Raw genomic sequence first — 17476 nt, forward strand, 5'->3', positions numbered from 1 at the left:
AATCCAACTCCATTCCAGCCAAGGCATCATTGTCATGGAGCTATCTGCGTTGTGCACCTGTGCCTTTCTACTGAGAGGTCATTAGTTTACATTCTCTCTTTTAGGCACAGCTCTATTAAATACACCATGCATACCCAAGCAAAAAAGGATTTTTGCAATGTCACGAAGAAAGAAAATGACTGGGGGGGAAAGTGCTGCAAACTGTTGCTGTGTTCTAAGAAGGAAGCCTCCCATATGTGCAGAGAAACGAAGCAGTGAAGCTACAAAGGAAACATGCTCAAGGACACCTGTTCGTTGCAGGGAGCAGTTTGTGAGAAGCATCTTGTCTGTGCAACACTGCACCAGTCATGTGTGAATGAAAAAAGAAAAGGAACAGGATCCACTCCCTTATCGCCACATGGAACCACAATGTACTTTTGAACGTGATGACATATTAAAAATTTGATGAAGTCCTAGGATGACACAGCGTGACTGTGTACTTAGGAAAGTATAATGCAGACTTTGAAGCATTTCTTTATGACATTATTTTTAAGCCAAACTAGATCACTTATTGATCAAAGAAAACAGCAAAAGATAATTAATACTTTAATTAGGATTACAGCATCAGCATAATGTCTGTGATGCTGGTACTAGAAACCACAGAAGACTTCAAAACAAATTCCTCTGCATGAAAGACCCAAGTACCCTGAATCAACTCGGCATTTCCCATGACAGTTATACCAAAGAATGTGAAGCCATACGAGTATACTGAACATAGCAGCCTATATATACCAGTATAGACTGAAGAAGTCACTTGGATGAGCGACAAAATGTTTCTCCCACTGAAAACGCTGCGTCCAGATGAACAGAATCAACTTTTGGGGCATACTACTGTAGGTGGAAGTGATAGGGTTGAGTTGCTTGTTTACTGTAAGGCAGGTGTGTGAAAACAGTATCGACACTATGATTATGATGACTAAACTAACGTTATATGTTAGAGGTTACATTAGCTAGCTATAAAAACAAAATAAAAAGATTGAGGGCAACATCATTGCATACAGCTAATGTGGCTTAAAAATGCTCTGTAGACACTGCAGCTATTATCACTTTTTTAAATCAGCGTCACACAGTCACAGCTGATGATTTTAATTATTTTTTTAAATATAGTTGCTCTGGTTGTATTTCCGTTCAGACCTTGTGTCTGAACTCTAAAAACAATTACCAGACCTCTGTGACCACAGAGCTATATATCAGCATCTGCACAGAGCCTCTGTCTGTTCGCCACAGCTATCTGCCAAAAACTGCATTTTCAGGAAGCTGACATTTTCAATTGGCTTTTAAAATATTAGTTTCATTTTAGGTTGATTCTGGTTGTGTTATGTGTGGCTATGCATTGTGTAGAAATATAAATTTTGATAAAGAGGACAAGGGAGGGGGAAAAAAGTCAGCTTGGTCCTCCCTTCCTATTTTTGTCTCTCAGCGAGATGAGGTCATCAAACACCAACCTGCTTTGTATATTAATGATGCAACAGCCAGGGTTCTTTGGACACCCTGTCCCTGGAGACTGCTTGTCTGGCAGCAGAGGAAGACTTCATCTTGATTTAAGAGAGATAACACCCTCGACAGAACTGTGACAAAGGCTAGATAGGCAGTGTGAGAGGAGATAGTGAGGGAGTGTCGACACCAGTAGAGAGGAGAAGACAGGACAGGAGGGAGGCAGAGGAGGGACTGCGTGATACACTGTGCCTTTAAAGCACCAAGCCCCTCCTCCACAGAGCCAAGCAGAAGAGCCGAGTGGTGCTGGCAGGAGCCTGAGCCCAACGATAAACTCTGGCATCAGCTTCCCTTCATCCGGCAGTGAGCGAGGACACAGTGAGGGCGTAGGGGCAGAGGGACAGGGATGGAGAAAGAGTGACAGAAAGAGAGGGAAGTGTGAGAGAGAGGCAGAGAGAGACAAACCAGGCCGATAGACAAAGAGGGAGAGGCTGTCATAAGAATCACACAGCTCCTTTTTCACAGTAGCAGCTCAGTTGATCTGTCTGCTGCCTCCCGATGCAGGCGAATGCTGAAGGGGATGACGGGTGGTGTGTTACGGCAGCATAGCTATCTGAGTGATGGTAGCCGCCGCAGCAGCATCACAATCCGAAGCAGGGGCTCTTCTTGCCACTCTGGCTCTTAGTCATCTTCGGCGTCCGCTCTCCCTTCTCAGAGTGCTATCAGGGCCATTCATCGTTCCCATCTCATGCCTCCTGCCTCCTCCTCCTCCACAGCTTCATCCTCCACTTCTACTCCTCCTCTGATGAGCCACAGCCTCAGAGTGAAATAACCCTGCTAATAGAAGCTTCTCCCTCTGTCAAGACAGTAAGTATGGGAGGAGGGGGGAGAACTCTGTGTGTGTGTAAGGGAGAGAGGGAGTGTGTCTGCGTGTGTAAGACAGAGAGGAAAAAGAGGGAGTGAGAACGGCAAGAAGGAGAGAAGATGTTGGTGTGTGCGACACAGGGACTTCTAAAGAACCAGCAGGTTGTGTGTAGCTTCAGTGATTCTGCTGTGCCTGGACAGTAAGCTCTGGGCATAGCAACAGCAAAGTGATGCACAGAAAAGGTGAGTAGGTGTGCGTCCCAGCGGATGTGTGTGAGCGTGTGTGAGCGTGTGTGAGCATGTGGAGGTGAGGCAAGTGCTGCTGAAGTACGAGATGCATTTTAACAGAAGCAAGAAATAATCAACGCAGTTAATCCCTGACCATATCTGAGTCTTATTCACCCGACTGATGCTGCTTTTCATGCTGCTATGATTTAGAGCAAGCTTTAAAAAAGAAAAGAAGACGAGACATGAACGAATAAGTGATTGCTTTCCTTCCTGTATGACCAGGTGCCATGTGTGATTGGCCAGCATACCCTGTGGCAGTGGCATCGCCCTGGATTTGGCGAGAAGCTCTCCCCCCTGCTTGTTCTCTGGGGCTCCTTTGGGAAGCTTTCATGGGATTTATCTTGTCCTGCTGGATGGCACGGAGCTCTCTGCCTCTCTGAAAAGAGTCCACAGAGAAAACATACATTACACGGATAAGAAGTAAAATAATTATCCAATCACAGCACAAGCAGGCAGACCGGGTTCCCTTAGCAACAACTGAAGGAGACGAGAGAATCCTTTTCTCTTTCTGCTCCTTTGGTTTTTGGGCACACCCCTGTGGACAGCTGTGGGTCAGTCTTTTGAGAAAGGACTTCAAAAACATTTTTACATAAGACAAGCTATCACCGAAATTCCAGAGGAAGGTGCTCATTTGCCTTCAAGTCAGCTTGTTACTGTGTCTCATTGGCACAATGAGTTTTTTGTTATGCCTCCACAAATTCGCATCGCAAGTCACACTGCACTGGCTTAGAAATCACTTCATTTTGATCCCACGCCACCTGGAATGAGCCCTGCATTTTGGGGGAGATTTGACACTGTGTGAAAAGACCCACTTTTACATTTCTCCCTGTCATGGACAAGAAATGAAGGACAACATGATTAGGTCATCAACTGCAAAGAAAATGGATGAGAAGCAGAGTTTATTTTGATGTGAGTTTCTACTGAGAGTCTTTTTTTTTCCCTCAGAGGAGGTTACACCACACTTGACAGAGGAATAATCTCTTTTTTAAACAGGAGCTGTCCTTTCTGTCTTTTAAACAGTAGCCCTCACTAATGGACTATTTTTAGAAGGCAAATCTTGGCCCGCTACCAATAAAATAGAACACGATCATTTTGAGAATCGAGCCACTGCTGGGAGTTTTCTTTTTCTATTTCAAAAAGGTTATCATGAACCCTTTTCCTGTTTTCACTTTTGTATGTTAGCCTGCCATTATGCCACTGTGTTTTACATGTAAAAAAGAGTGTTCAGGACAAATGGAAGAAAGAAAAAGTCTTTTCCCTGTATAGACAGGCATTTTAAATAGCATCTCCTTGAGAACAATTTCAAATATATACACTGACACATGAGATGAGTTGGCTCAACATGATTATGTAAGAGTTTCATACCAGCTTTAGCCCATGAATTTTCCCTCTTCTTTTTCGATGGATTTACAGCATTTGACTTTTCCCATGCTCCTTTTCTCTTCATTTTTGGAAGTGTCTTCAAGAAGGCATGGATGCCAGAGTGTGACCCTGTGCCGAGAGTGCTGGCGAGGCAAGGTGTTTTGGCTGCCGAGGTGCTTTTAAGATGTTGAGGTCTCCCTGCGTGGCCGGGGCCCCTGTTCGGATCAGTAGCACTGAGGCTCCTTGTAGCCAAAGACATGGACCCCGACTCGGCTCCCCCACGCCCTCAGCCTGTTGGCCACTGGCTCCACGTCACCCTGTAAAGGATGTCCCTCAGCAGAGCTCCGGCCCGGGACACCTCTGAGACCCCCAGCCCGAGAGAACGCATCCGCAGCCACATGAAGATGGTGATTGATCAGCTGGAAGGAATTCTCAAAGAGCTCAAGGATGTGGCCAAGGAACTCCGGGAGGTGAGCATCAAAATAAGTTTATAAATATCAGGCTTTTTCATTTAGAGAGGACTATAGTAAGGAAGACAAGCAGGCAGGGAGATAATGGGTGCCAGGTGGGCGTGCTTCTCTTGTAAGCTGCATTAAATTAAGTGTAAAATTCTTTTTCTAGCATAGAGATATTGATTAAGATTTGACAGTGATGAGATCTAACTTTTCTGTGTGTTTGTAACAAAAGAATGTTGTTTATTACAACCACACCAAGGCTTTTCTGCTCTTACAATAAGCCCACAAGAACACAGTTGCTTATGGGCAATTACAAATGTCCTTCACGTGTTCACTGGCGTCTTGTGGGAGGTACAGTAGATGTGAAAAGCTGCTGAAAAGCAGCAAAGCCAGGCTGAAAGGAGATACCGACACAGGCTTAGATAAGATACATGACTTAGCGCTGCAATAGTTACATAACCATTTTGTTAAGAATCAGCTGGATTCTTACTGTATTTTTGAAACTGCCATGGTAACACTGTAATATGTGCATTTTAGTGTGTGTGCGTGTGTGTATACGCCACAAGGTCTGAACAAGGATCTTCAAAGAGACACTGTGAGTGTTGTTATATGCACGTACAACCACGTAGACTTTAAAAAAATCTGCGTGATGTTTGATAATCAGTAGTACATCTGTTTATGTGGGAAATCTCTGTAGGATCCTGCAGTGTCCTCAAAGATGCGAGCTCTTCTTGGAAAGCTCTTCTGCAGAAAGAGATGAAGGCAGATATAGACAGAGACAAATGAAACCTGAGTAAACAGTTTTGTCCGACCCATTCCATATCCTCCAAGCTCATGACATGATTAGCCTCCCACCTGCTTCTGGGATCGACACGTGTGTCTAAATGTGTTAAAAAGGCAAAATGGTGGATGTTGGTGCATATAATCACCCGAAGAAGGAGGGGGTGTGGGTGGCTATCATAACTTAGTTCATCACCCCACAGGAACCTTTCCCCCCCACATTCTCCCTGACTCCCAGCTCTGTCCTACTCACTACGCTCTACTTTATGTACTTGCACAGTTGGAGGTCCAAGGGCACCGCTTGCAGTGCACCTTCTCTCTGGTGAACAACAGAAGTCGGCCCATGAGCAGAAGTGATTGATGGTTATGGGACAACTGCAAGTGGAATAATGCTGGCTGGAGCTATTTATAAACAAAAACACAGGCTGTGCCTCTGCCAGCTCCAGTGCATATTACCATTCTTATCCCAGACCCCATTAGAGAAGGCTCTGCAAAGTGGCTCAAATGTCATTTTTTATTGGAAGAGCACATTCCCACATATTAAAATGGTTAAGGAATCATATTAACTGAAGTAGCAACTGTGATACCGGTATAAATATCCTACAATTAACTGACCTTTGGGGTGGGAGTCTGTATCAAAGGGAAATGGAGAAATAGAATCAGTGTTGTGCTATCAGATGCATGGAAGCCTAATGTTCCATAAAATCTCTCATTCTTGGCCACATGAAAGGAACACTATAATAGACAACAACTGTCATATAAATAAATGATGAATTGCAGTGTGAATGTAGTGAAATAAATAACTCAGTGGAGGAGCAGTAATGACTGATTATCACCCACAAGGTCTTTGGGGAGCTGAAGAAAGAGCTCTGAGGAGTTAAAGCTGACATTCTAAAGGAAAAAGCTGCCCAGATATTGGGAACCTACGAGTGTGTTACTAAACTTACTTCACGGTACCGCTTTCAAAGCTCAAGATCACATATGTACCATGTCACTGTGCCAGCTGGTCAAAAGCTGAAACCAAGAAGCGATTAAAACATCTAATTTTAACACATTATTAGTCACGTTGCCAAAAAAAAAAAAAAATCTACCTACATTTAATTTTCTTTTCCTCCATATTGCCTGCAGTGTTCATTTAGATAATTTAGTCAATGACGTTAAATGTCACATGAATTAAAACACTTACTTTTGGGAGGTTTTCTAATTATACTGTCTGGATTTTAGAGCATTATGTACCTACAGTTAAATAATGTATCCTCTGCGTTTTTAGTCGATTAAAGTACAAAAGGAGAACACTTTCAATACTCTATATAAAATAAGATTTAAAAAGCACCGAGGAAAATCCAAGAAAAATTCTAAGGGGAATCTCTTCGAGAACAATATAGGTTTTCTTTTAAAAATAAGTATCACTGCAGAATTGTAGCCTTCCACCAAGAGACGTCATCACCATCTAGGTTCTCAACTCAATATAACACTAGATAATTGGCACGAATAAACATCCATTAAATTGCTGTTTAAACACTAAACCCAGTCAATGTGCTGTTATACACGAGGAAAATAAGGCACAGTTTAAAAATGACTCAGTGCTTTTCTCCACCTTCACTCAGTCTTCCCACGAGTGACTACCATTTCTCATAAAGACAGAAAAAGACTTAACATGGGGTCACTTTTGGGTCTTACTGGTTTTGACTTTCAGACCTCACCATCCCCATCAATAAGCATTCTTTCAACAGAGGATGTGCTCAACATCTTAAATGACAGCAAATATAGGTTCACAATTGTTGATACAGTTTGAGCACCCATACAGCCTAAACGAACTCACCAAGTTTAATGTAAATCTGTATTATGCAAATTTACAGTATAGTGAGTGCATGCCATTCAGTTTTTGTTTTTTTTTTGTTATGAAAACAAAATATTTCTGGAAACAAATTTCACAAAGATGGAGCTATTTCAGGAAACTTTCAGGAAAGACTCAATGATTGCTAAATTAAAAAGCAATCTCAAGCAAATTTTCATATAAAGGCATGCTTCTACAAAATCTTCACACAATATACAGAATTCTTCTCCACGCTAGTCATTTGGCTCAAACATTAACACTACAATCAGCTTTAAGTCATACAAATTAAATAACATGGCAGCCAGTGAAAAAGCACCAGCTGCACACAGAACAATACATATAGTTCCTCAGATCTTGTGTTAAACATTTTAGCAAACCATGCCATATGGTTATATACTCACATAAATATAACCGATTATGATAATACTACTAAAACTACCCATAAGCACATTCCAATATAACCGTGAACTTATCCAGTATAAATTCTGAATAATCCTAGTGTACATAAAAATGTGATTATGGTACAAGTCTTGAAATTGGAAGTGTGTAAAATATCAAGGTTTTCCTTTCCATGCTGCAGCAATGTCTCAAGCAGCAAATCTTCCTCACATGTTGAAGAAAAATGTAACACGGAGCACGAGTAGTTTTTCAAGATTGCTCCCTTCAAAAGCCTATTACTGTCAACTGCAGCCTGTCTTACTTGTGAATCCCATTAAGGCTCCATGACAGGTAAAATGAAAAGGACCTAAAGGAAGGACATTGGAAGGTAATATACTGATAAACTACTCCATTTGTAGTAATAATACTGGCAGGAGTGGCGAGACTAGAGGAAATAATTCATTTGGATATCATGTCAACCTTGGACTTTTTGCGAAAATGGCAGCAAACAGAATGCAAAGTAACCTCTGAAAGTTATTGAGTTCTAACTTTTGCTCAAATAAAAATTTAAAAAGAAAAAAAAAAGGCAAATATAGAAATGCAAATGTTAGAGTGCACCCGTGAGGGTTATTGGAAAAATTGGGAAATTGGAGATTAAAATTAAAAGAATTTAATGAAGTGCTACAGAAATAAAAATGAGGCACAGGAAAAGTGTATTGTATTTGTTTTAAATGCACTTATGTTGGTACATGTATTTTGACTTTTGTTGCCATGACGTCTGCCATGAGTCACTCTTGGGAATTCGATTTTTGGATAAATAAAGGACTAATAAAAAAGCACCAGTGGCATCAACTAACGTAAAAGGTTTTGGCAAATTATATTGAAGCTCAAGATATTTAAACACAGGAAGCTAATCAGGAAGAGAGCAGAGAATATAAGCTAGAAAAACAGGCAATTATCAGAAGGATAACACATCCAGAGAACTGGCCTCGATCAGTCAGCCTTTTCAGAATCAGAATCAGAAGACTTTATTTATCCCCAAGGGACAATTAACAAACAACAGAGCAGCATAGCGTTGAAGATAAGGACTATAAGAACAGGCAATAAGAGTGATGGTAGCTTTTGGTAGCTTTATGCATATGTTCATGTAATGCTTAAGAGCGACTAACTACCCTGAAGGAGGAGGACAGAGGCAGCAACAAAAGGCAAGCGTCAGGTGAAATCTGTGTACTCCAAATGTCAGCTTTTTTTCCCCCCCAGTGATGATGTATTAAGTAACAGTTCCATTAATGGGACTGGTCAATAAGCCGTTTCAGAATCATATAATAGAGATTTCAGTGTGTCATTAAAGGCTCCAAGTGACCAAAAACAAACAAAAACAACAACAAAAAGCAGTCATCACCGTTTTTCCTTGTGATTAGCACCAGCATCTTTTACTTTTTAATTTTTGCTGGTTTTTTAACAAGAGAACTTGTGCTCAACAAGCTAAGTTCGCCTCTAAATGGCAGATGCATGCGGCACAAATGGGTGGTCTATTTAATTTCTATTCATCACCCAATACCATCTGCATGATCCCTCTGGCCTGGCTGTCAAATCAAGACATCTGTGCTAAAATGGAGTCTGTCAAAGAAAACTGCCATGTAAATTATCTGATCGGGAAGGCTACTATATTGTTTTCATGTGCGAGGCATACGTAAATGCCATGTTATTAAAGCCTGGTGTGGATAGTGAGGTAACCAAGCACCTGGCCTCAGCCTCAGAGCCATCTGCCAAGCCAACAAGCCAGTTGTGTCTCCTGATCAAGTCTGAAACCAGTTATGACACATGTCGAAGTGGGGGTGGGGGCACAGTGCCCCTCTGCTGAAGCTACCATGCTCAGCGCTGAATGAAATCTGTTCCAAACCCAGAGGCAGCCCAAGGGAGACTCAAACCAAAATCAAAGGGCCTTTTTTTTCTCTTTTTTTAGAAGAAGAAGAAGCCATATCCTCTTCTCACTCTGTTCCCTCCCCTGCTGCTGCTGCTGCTGCTGCTGCTGAGCAGAGCAGGGAGCAGAAAACTGCTTAGCAAGAACACTTCAACATTTAACCATAAGAGTGGCTCTTGCAATCACTAGCACTTTAACTCAGTGAGTAGAACAATATAGAGGACAGTGGTAAACACACTCTCATACCATAACATTGTTGAGCCTATTACTAGAGAATATTTGCAAAATTTAAGGGCATAGCAATGGCATTAGGAAATCCCTGTGTGGAAAATGGGCCACTGCAGAGTGATGTGATAAAATAGATGAGTTCCATTTATTTCCAAATTTTAGATCTGACCCCAATTGACACGTGTCTAATGAAATATCTTTACAACAAATTAAAAAAATATAGCCGTAATGATAAATGAAATCTTGGGAAAATTCAGGATAATAACTAAAATGTTTTTCTAAGACATCCATGCCATCGTGCTGGACTTACTACAGAGCAAAAACCAAAAAAAACAGTCTATTTCTATTAATACTCATGATAGCTAATCAACTTGGCATGTGGATGGGATTCATTTTGTTTGTCCAAACAGACGCCTACAATAAGAAATTACAATGTAATAAGTCACAAAGCTGTGTTCTGATGTATCATTTTCCACAAAACAACCATTTTGACTTGGCTTACTGCATTGTGGATTTTACTACCCAGTTAACCACAGCCCAGTGATCTCCACTGAGGATGGCCCAGCCTGTTCTCCACTACAGAATCCATTTACTTTAGATTGAGGCAGGGTTGGGCCAAGTCTCTGACATGCGAACATGCCGACCAGCTGCTCCTTGCAGGTCAACGATACTCAGTTGCCAACAGTAAAAGCTTAAAAACACACAGAGAGAAAAGTGCCCTTCAACCTGACATACCTGGGCCAAAGTGTTTCATCTTATTAAAAGCCATTTGGAAGAAATGACAAGTACCCGCCTGCTGTGTCTGTCAATTTGTTCTTCCTTGACTGACCTCTTTTGTGTGTGCAAATTAAATTCCTAAATTAAACTTGGTGACGTGCCTCCAGCAGAGTTCTCCTTGCTCAGGAAAACAAGAAAAAGCAGGTACCTTTTTTACGGGCTGAATTCAGAACACCCTGCCATCTCCACATCTGTGTTGCTGCCTTGAGCTGAGCTCCCCATGAGTTTGTCCAATCCTGGAAGGAAGCAAGGGTTCAATTACTCTCAGGACTGAAGAAATTGCTCTTTGGGATTCAGTGAAAAACCAGATCATCTGCTGACTGTGTTACAACCCGGCTCGAAATGACCGTAACAAGAGTGGGGTGTCCCACGACTTCCCACGCCCAAACAGACACAGCATCGGACTTTTAACAATAATTTATTCACAGCAATGGCACTCAGTACACGGTAGTGGAAGTGTATGATTTCAGGGTGAGCTAAGGCCAACACAACAAACAAAACCCAACCTAGGCTTCGGTTCCCCTTTGACCTGTTCAAGGAAAAGAAAACAAAGAAGTGACACAGTCTGACCTCCCTGGTCAAAGAACACAGGAGAAAAGAAGGTTTCCCAAAATAATCGGCAGCTCACCCCTACTTGATCCGCACTTCACACACATGCCCGACTTTAACTAAGTAGCTGCGGCTGCGGCTGCCCCGTCTGGACCTGAGGCAAGTGCACGGGAAGTTTTCCACACCCCCCACACCACAGCTCTTCAGTCGTCCTTTTATAGTTACGTCCACGGCAGGAACCAGTTACATCAGGCCATTCCTTAGGTCCACCAATCACAGCCGAGCCCCTGCACAGGTGAATTTGCATACACACATTAAGAAACAAACCAACAACACGCGCACATAACAATTGGCTGATTTTAAATGAATTCGGATATGTCCACAGTTGTTAGCAAGTGACAAAAAGATCACTGCTTTAATAAAAGGACATTACCTTTTGTTTTTAGTTTAATTGCACGATCACAATATTTAAAAGTAAGCGGTTTTGAGAACTGCAACGGGATCAAAGAAGGAAAGGACTAGTGGTAAACAATGTGTTAAGACTTAAACGGCATCTAACCTTGAGAGCTGTGGAAAGAATAAAAACTGCACCACGCAAAGCATTCCCCAGAGACTCTTTTACCTAGCTCTGCTGTGGAGCTCCAGCATTCTTTCGGATGCAGGCCCAGCATATTGACTAGCCCACCGTGCCTATGAGACCCACTGGATTAGTTGGCCCTTTGAGCTCTGCCTCCCTCCATGAACCCTGCACTCAGCACAGACTGTAATGAGGGCTTTAGGTTAGACCTCTGCTGAGATAAACACTCCAAAAATTGTGCTTGTTGTGTTCAGTGATTTTTATCAGCTAACACACCTACTGTGGGCTAGTTACAGTGAAAATTTTTACCATGCATGTTTGTACTTTGTGATTCAGCCACAAACCCTTTTGCTTGTCCCAAGGCAAGGATAGAGCCGAACAGGATGAAAAAAGGGTGTTACAGGCAAAGCAAAGAAATACTGAGGGGAAAAAAGAGAGAGAAAGGGAGAGATGAAGGGCGGATGGAGATAATGGTTTCTCCTGCTGCACAGGATTGCGATAGACTGGGTGGAACAGCTTAGATCAATTGTTGCAATTGTGCTCATTCGTGGGCGTGTTTAGGATTGTTTTGGCCTATCTCTGTGCTGTGAATAAAACCAGTAGACTGTAGTTAATGGTGTGAAAAATGGCATCCATCGAAGTGCACAAGCAGCCTCCAAGAATAGCTACATCATTTCATTGTGTCAAAGCATACTGTATGCAGAGGGACAGCTTTCTCTCCATTAGGCCATCAGATTGCATTTTACTAAGGTGTGGATATGTAATTTTATAACTGTTGAGATACACATAATGCAAAATAAACCGATTACTATTATGATCAGATTTTGAAGAGGCGCTATATTTTTCTCTATTTCCATTGCCTGTAAAAACGCTCAGGGCAGCATGGACCAACCCACTCACCAGCGGTGCAGCTTAATCCAGCTACAATCTTTGGAACTGTGTTATACTGAGGGATCATCAGGAGGCTTTTTTTGTCATTCCTTTTATTTTTAGCCATAGTCTGTGATGCATCGTAAATCAACCCAGTTTCGAATGAGATTGTTCAGTTCTCACTAGCAGAAATAGCTCAAGTTAGATGGCACACTACTAAGCAACTGGACCATTTCTAAAGCCTTTCAAGGGCTCAAGTCTTTACACATCCGTCCTGACACATAACACCAAACAGGTTCTCTCAGATAACACACAACAGGTGTTTTAGTGCTGTTGATATTCAGCATTTCTGATATTTCCACCATAGGAAAATTATTGTGCATCTGGTATTTTGTTATGCATGTTAGAAAATCCTGCCAGAAACTGTGTGACAAGTTACAACAGTATGACTCACTTCTAATTCTGGCTTGGCATGTGTAATGTTGCACACTGTCTTAGTATAATTAAAAATGTGTTGTTTACAATATAGAGCCAGGATGCAGCTGTGACAATGCAATTGGGTGTTTTATTTTTAATCAGTATCAGCTATTAGTTTGTAAAGCTATCTAACTTGATTTTTTCATGTGTACAAATATCAGAGGGACAGCTCAGGTTGAGCAATTTGGAAACCAAGTTCTGGAGACAAGACTGAGGTGGTTTGGTCATGTACAGAAGAGGGAGAGACGCCAGGGAGAAGGAAAAGAGGAAGACCACAGAAAAGAGTCATGGATTTAGAGAGAGAGGTACCTGCAATGGTTGGTATGATAGAGGAGGATGCTAGGGTTACATGGCTGCTGTGGCAACAAGGTAAGTCAAGAAGAAGATCCCTACTTGACTTACTAATTAGTCCAAAAGTAGCATGTTGTACAGTGGAAAGTTTACTGAGCAAAGTTTTTAATTGTAAAGTGCTCGAGCAACAGCCCACTTAACTGTATCACTCAGAATGAATCATAATAAAAAGGATTATAAAATTTGGCAGTAATTTGTCACAATTAAACAAATAAGGTCTTGCACAAAAAATAATTATATAAAGGAACATTTATCATATTCAGGGACAAGTCAGTGTTGTCTTTACTTCTTTCGCTCTTTTATATAGTTGATGAATTTACACTTTGTCAGTTTAAGAAGGATGAAAGTCCTCTGGTAAGGTAAAGCCAGGTTTTATTCTCCATTATCCCATAAACACCTTTATGTGATAACTTGTACAGTTTTTAGTATCACAAAACACAAATGGTCAATTATTCTGTAAGAAAGTTATTGAGTTATACATTAATTTTGAATCTGGCCGTTTTATTACCATGCAAACATAAGTTTCTGACAATATGTACTCAAGTGTATTTTTTTCCACTATCTTTTTGTTTTTTATATTGCATATTTTTAATTTCATTACTATTACACAAAATAACTTTGGATATGTGATGAATATAGGTACAGAACCTGTAGAGAATTTTCTGGGGATAAATGACGGCAGAAAAATTACTGCTTCAGTACTATGATAACAGAGCGTATAAAAGAGGCATGTCTCCTATCGAAGGCTCAATTTGGCTCTTGAAAAGCATTTTGCCAAGGCAACATGAGAACACTATGGGAGTAAAAAGTCACTGAGGACACCATGTGCTTTTCCTCAACAAAACTACCAGACCCATTTCTAGCAACTGAGTATTTAGAATAGAAACAATTCCTCACTAAACTATACAATTTAAAAATGCTACGTTACTGTGCAATGCAGGCCTTATGTTCTTTTGAACATACACAAAGATCTGTTTCTTTTACTAATACAAATCACAGCAGATGTGGTGTACTATATACAGTCAAACAGATTACAAATACTATTAAAAAACTAGTTTAAATTCTTAATTCAGTGTCTGCTCAACAGGGAAATTAAATTACATCTTGAAAAATGTTCTCAGAGAAACACCCTTATCCTTTTTAATGTTTAAACACCTCAGCTACTTTATTTCCCCCAACGGCTAACTAGAAATGCAAATGTTCTTGAGGGATAAGCTTATGCCTAGTGTCATCCTGTTTGGTTCTTTCATGAAATTCCTACCTAAAATAGTTGGTTTTAGTCGATGTTTGTCTCACTTTGGAAATGCTTTGTTTAAATTTGAAGTAGAAGAGCTTGTTAGGGGCTTTTCACAGTCTGAGAGTAGGTTTTTCTTTAGATCAGGATTTTAGTGGCCAGTTAAGTTTGTCTGGTAAGGTTGAAATTTAATTTAAGACTCGTAACATTTACTTCAAGTAGATTTTATTTTATATTGTTTCCACTGTTTTGGAAATTCAGCATAAAACTGACACAACTGTGTGTGGTGGCAAATAGGATTAGCTGAATTTGCACTCGGTTCTGTGATTGTAAGATCACAGCCTCTGTGAATAATAGGAAATACAAAGGTAACACACCTTGCAATGTGTGCATCGGAACTCTACAAATACCATAACATTAAATTCTCTTACTGGGATTATTTTGAATCCCCTAATTAATGCCAACTAGCCCAGGATCCATTTAACATCTAAATGTCATTAATTACTTCACGTTGTAAAGTCTGAATATTTAAGCAGGTGGCCTACAATATCTGATGCTATGCTAATCTCCATTGTGGACCTATGCAGAACCTTCTTATCAAATAAATCTCAATTTTTTCATTTAGTATGCAAGTCAAGTTTTATATTTCACAATGAGAAAGAATGCAGATGTCTACTGACCTTAAGTGATGTGCAGTTTTTGGGATGATATCATTACCTTCCAGCTACACAGTGCTCCAAGTACTACAGAGCCAACCATATTAATCATCACAAAAACAGTGAATCCTGCAAAGTTGCCTCATAGACATCTTTACTAAATCTATGAATCACAAAATCTAAGCATTCATATAGAAAACAAGCCAAGCAAAACAGAATGACACACAGATCTTCATCAAGGCGTAGCACCTGTCCACTCAGGGAGCCTTTTTGCATGCTGAGAGCTGAATGAATTAACAAGTACTTAAGAGAGTCCGTGTGTATGACTCTACATTCCTACATTAATGCGTTTTTTTTTCCTCTCTACTTCTTTGTGTACTACATCTTTAACGGTTTTGGCGAGGTGGCTAGTTGTTGGCTTGCATACCGGGTAGCTGGTATTAGGTTTTGTTGCGGATGGTATCCAAAGGGAAGCCATCTATCCAACATAGATTGAGGCTTGTGCCAGTAAGTGTTGGTGGAGCAGGTGCTGAGGCTGCAGGTGAATAAGTTGGCCATGAGAATGAGTTAGACTTCCAGAATAAATTCAGCTCTTCTGTGATAGAAGAAACACTTTGTTCTCTGAAAAGCAAGATGTAATGGCAGGTCATTACATCTCGGCTGTCTCATAATGTTGGTAATGTTAACACATACTACAGTCATTCTAAAGAACAGCACCTTCAAATCTCTTTAAATTCAATGCCTTCAAAAGCAGCTCTGTGTTTTTGGAGCCGTCCTCTGACTCTGTTTCTCTCATTGCTTTGCACTGGCAGCTCACACTGACAGAAGCACGGCATGGATGGCTGCCACCACTGTCATTGTCAATAGCATGACAACACACTATCTAATGCAGGGCAGGCAAAAATGAAACACGCACAGCAGAGAGGACAGGCTAATTATTCAGACACACAGCTAAGAGCAGAAGGGGACATAAGTTGTCAACAAACTGTTTGGGTGATTAATTTTTTTTGTCATTTGCGCAGTCACCTGTGTAGTTGGCGGTTTATGGTGATAAGATGACGAAGAATACGGACTTTTATGCAATGCAGCAAGGTGTAAGAGGGTAAAAATATAATGAGTCTTAAGTCTGCTGTTATTTTTAAGGATATTGTCTGGCGAGGGGACTGCAGGTTTGTGTGGGCTGTGAGGACCATGAGTTACAAGGTTCTGATTAGAGAGATAAACACTGGAAAAATACTCATTATGATTATGAAAAAATAGATTAAAAATAACAATTATGTGTCTGCTCTATTTTCATAATTGTGCTATGCCAATGATATATTTTCATACATTTTTCATGTGAAAAAACCCCATATATATTAATTCCTAGAAAGAGGTTAAAGTAACAGGAAGATTAAAAGAAATATAATTTTTCCTGGCTTTATATCCAGAACCCAATTTTAATAAAATCGTGCAAATACTGAACCTCAGCCTTTTTACATGGCATCAAGCAAACTCACATTTGTAATTATCCACAGACCCAATGTCTGCATTATGTCAAATGTTTGACTATAAATAAAACCGTATACACTAAAGGACAACAAAACCCCTTTTTGAGAAAGGTGGGCACAGTAATCATTTGCTGTAAGCATTTTTATTATTTTATTTCATGGACTCTTTTTTGATACAGTAATGCTCATTAATGCATTTTTATTGAAAATATCTTCTGTCTCTTGCCCTGAGCAGGATTCAAATGATCCGGCGCTTCATTTCAGTGTGAAATAAGTGACAGCTGTGTTGTAGTGTCACATAAAGAAACTGTTTATGGCCACTTGTGTCTCCAGTGATCACATTTTTTTTTCAAATCTCTGGGAAGCCCTTTCTGTTGTAAAATGACTCTATTATATACAAAAACTTTCAGCCTCGTTAGCTAGATTTGTAATTATCAATTGCATGACCATCCAGCTATCTAAATTATTACTTAAACCATTAATGCATTTTAACATCTCTGAAATAAGGATTTGGAGAATATTAGGCATATAATCACTCAATGAGGTATCTTAATTTAAATAACTTACAAAGAAAGGAATAAATGCTAACGTTAATGAGAAGATGCTGATTAGTAGTACATAGAATACATAGAATGTCCCCAAACTAAATGTTACTAAATGTTTTACATGACAAAATGAATTCAATAAGATCTTGTGCTCTCGGGTAGTCAGGTAATTTAAAAATATTTTCCCAGATATTATTTATTAAACTGAAAAAATTGTTGCTGAGTGCATGGGCTGATGTAACCCATGCACTTATGCATGCTCCAATAGAAAAACAGTGAACCCTTAATAACAACAGCTGCATTTTAAGGTCTTCTGGATGACTAAGTGTACTGATTTTAAGATAAAAAAAAATAAACAGAA

The 17476-nt window shown here is 40.3% G+C and overlaps 1 protein-coding gene across 4 annotated transcripts in view; it reads left to right on the forward strand.

Annotated features, from left to right (window-relative positions):
* Window positions 1–1766: 1766 nt before the first annotated feature.
* insyn1 (inhibitory synaptic factor 1) overlaps window positions 1767–17476 on the forward strand; it is a 42848-nt gene continuing 27138 nt past the window's right edge. Inside the window, exons 1-2 of one of the 4 annotated variants that reach the window (XM_013914868.1) lie at window positions 1767–2340; window positions 2848–4457. In XM_013914868.1, coding sequence (XP_013770322.1) covers window positions 4314–4457 — 144 coding nt within the window. In that variant the 5' untranslated portion in view covers window positions 1767–2340; window positions 2848–4313. Of the gene's footprint in view, window positions 2341–2382; window positions 2581–2847; window positions 4458–17476 lie in introns of those variants that run through there. The other 3 variants (XM_005748901.1, XM_013914869.1, XM_005748902.1) reach the window with 3 other exon arrangements.

This window comes from Pundamilia nyererei, unplaced genomic scaffold (assembly GCF_000239375.1).
Source record: "Pundamilia nyererei isolate P.nyererei 1_Seehausen unplaced genomic scaffold, PunNye1.0 scaffold00233, whole genome shotgun sequence".
NCBI classification, from domain to species: Eukaryota; Metazoa; Chordata; class Actinopteri; order Cichliformes; family Cichlidae; genus Pundamilia; species Pundamilia nyererei.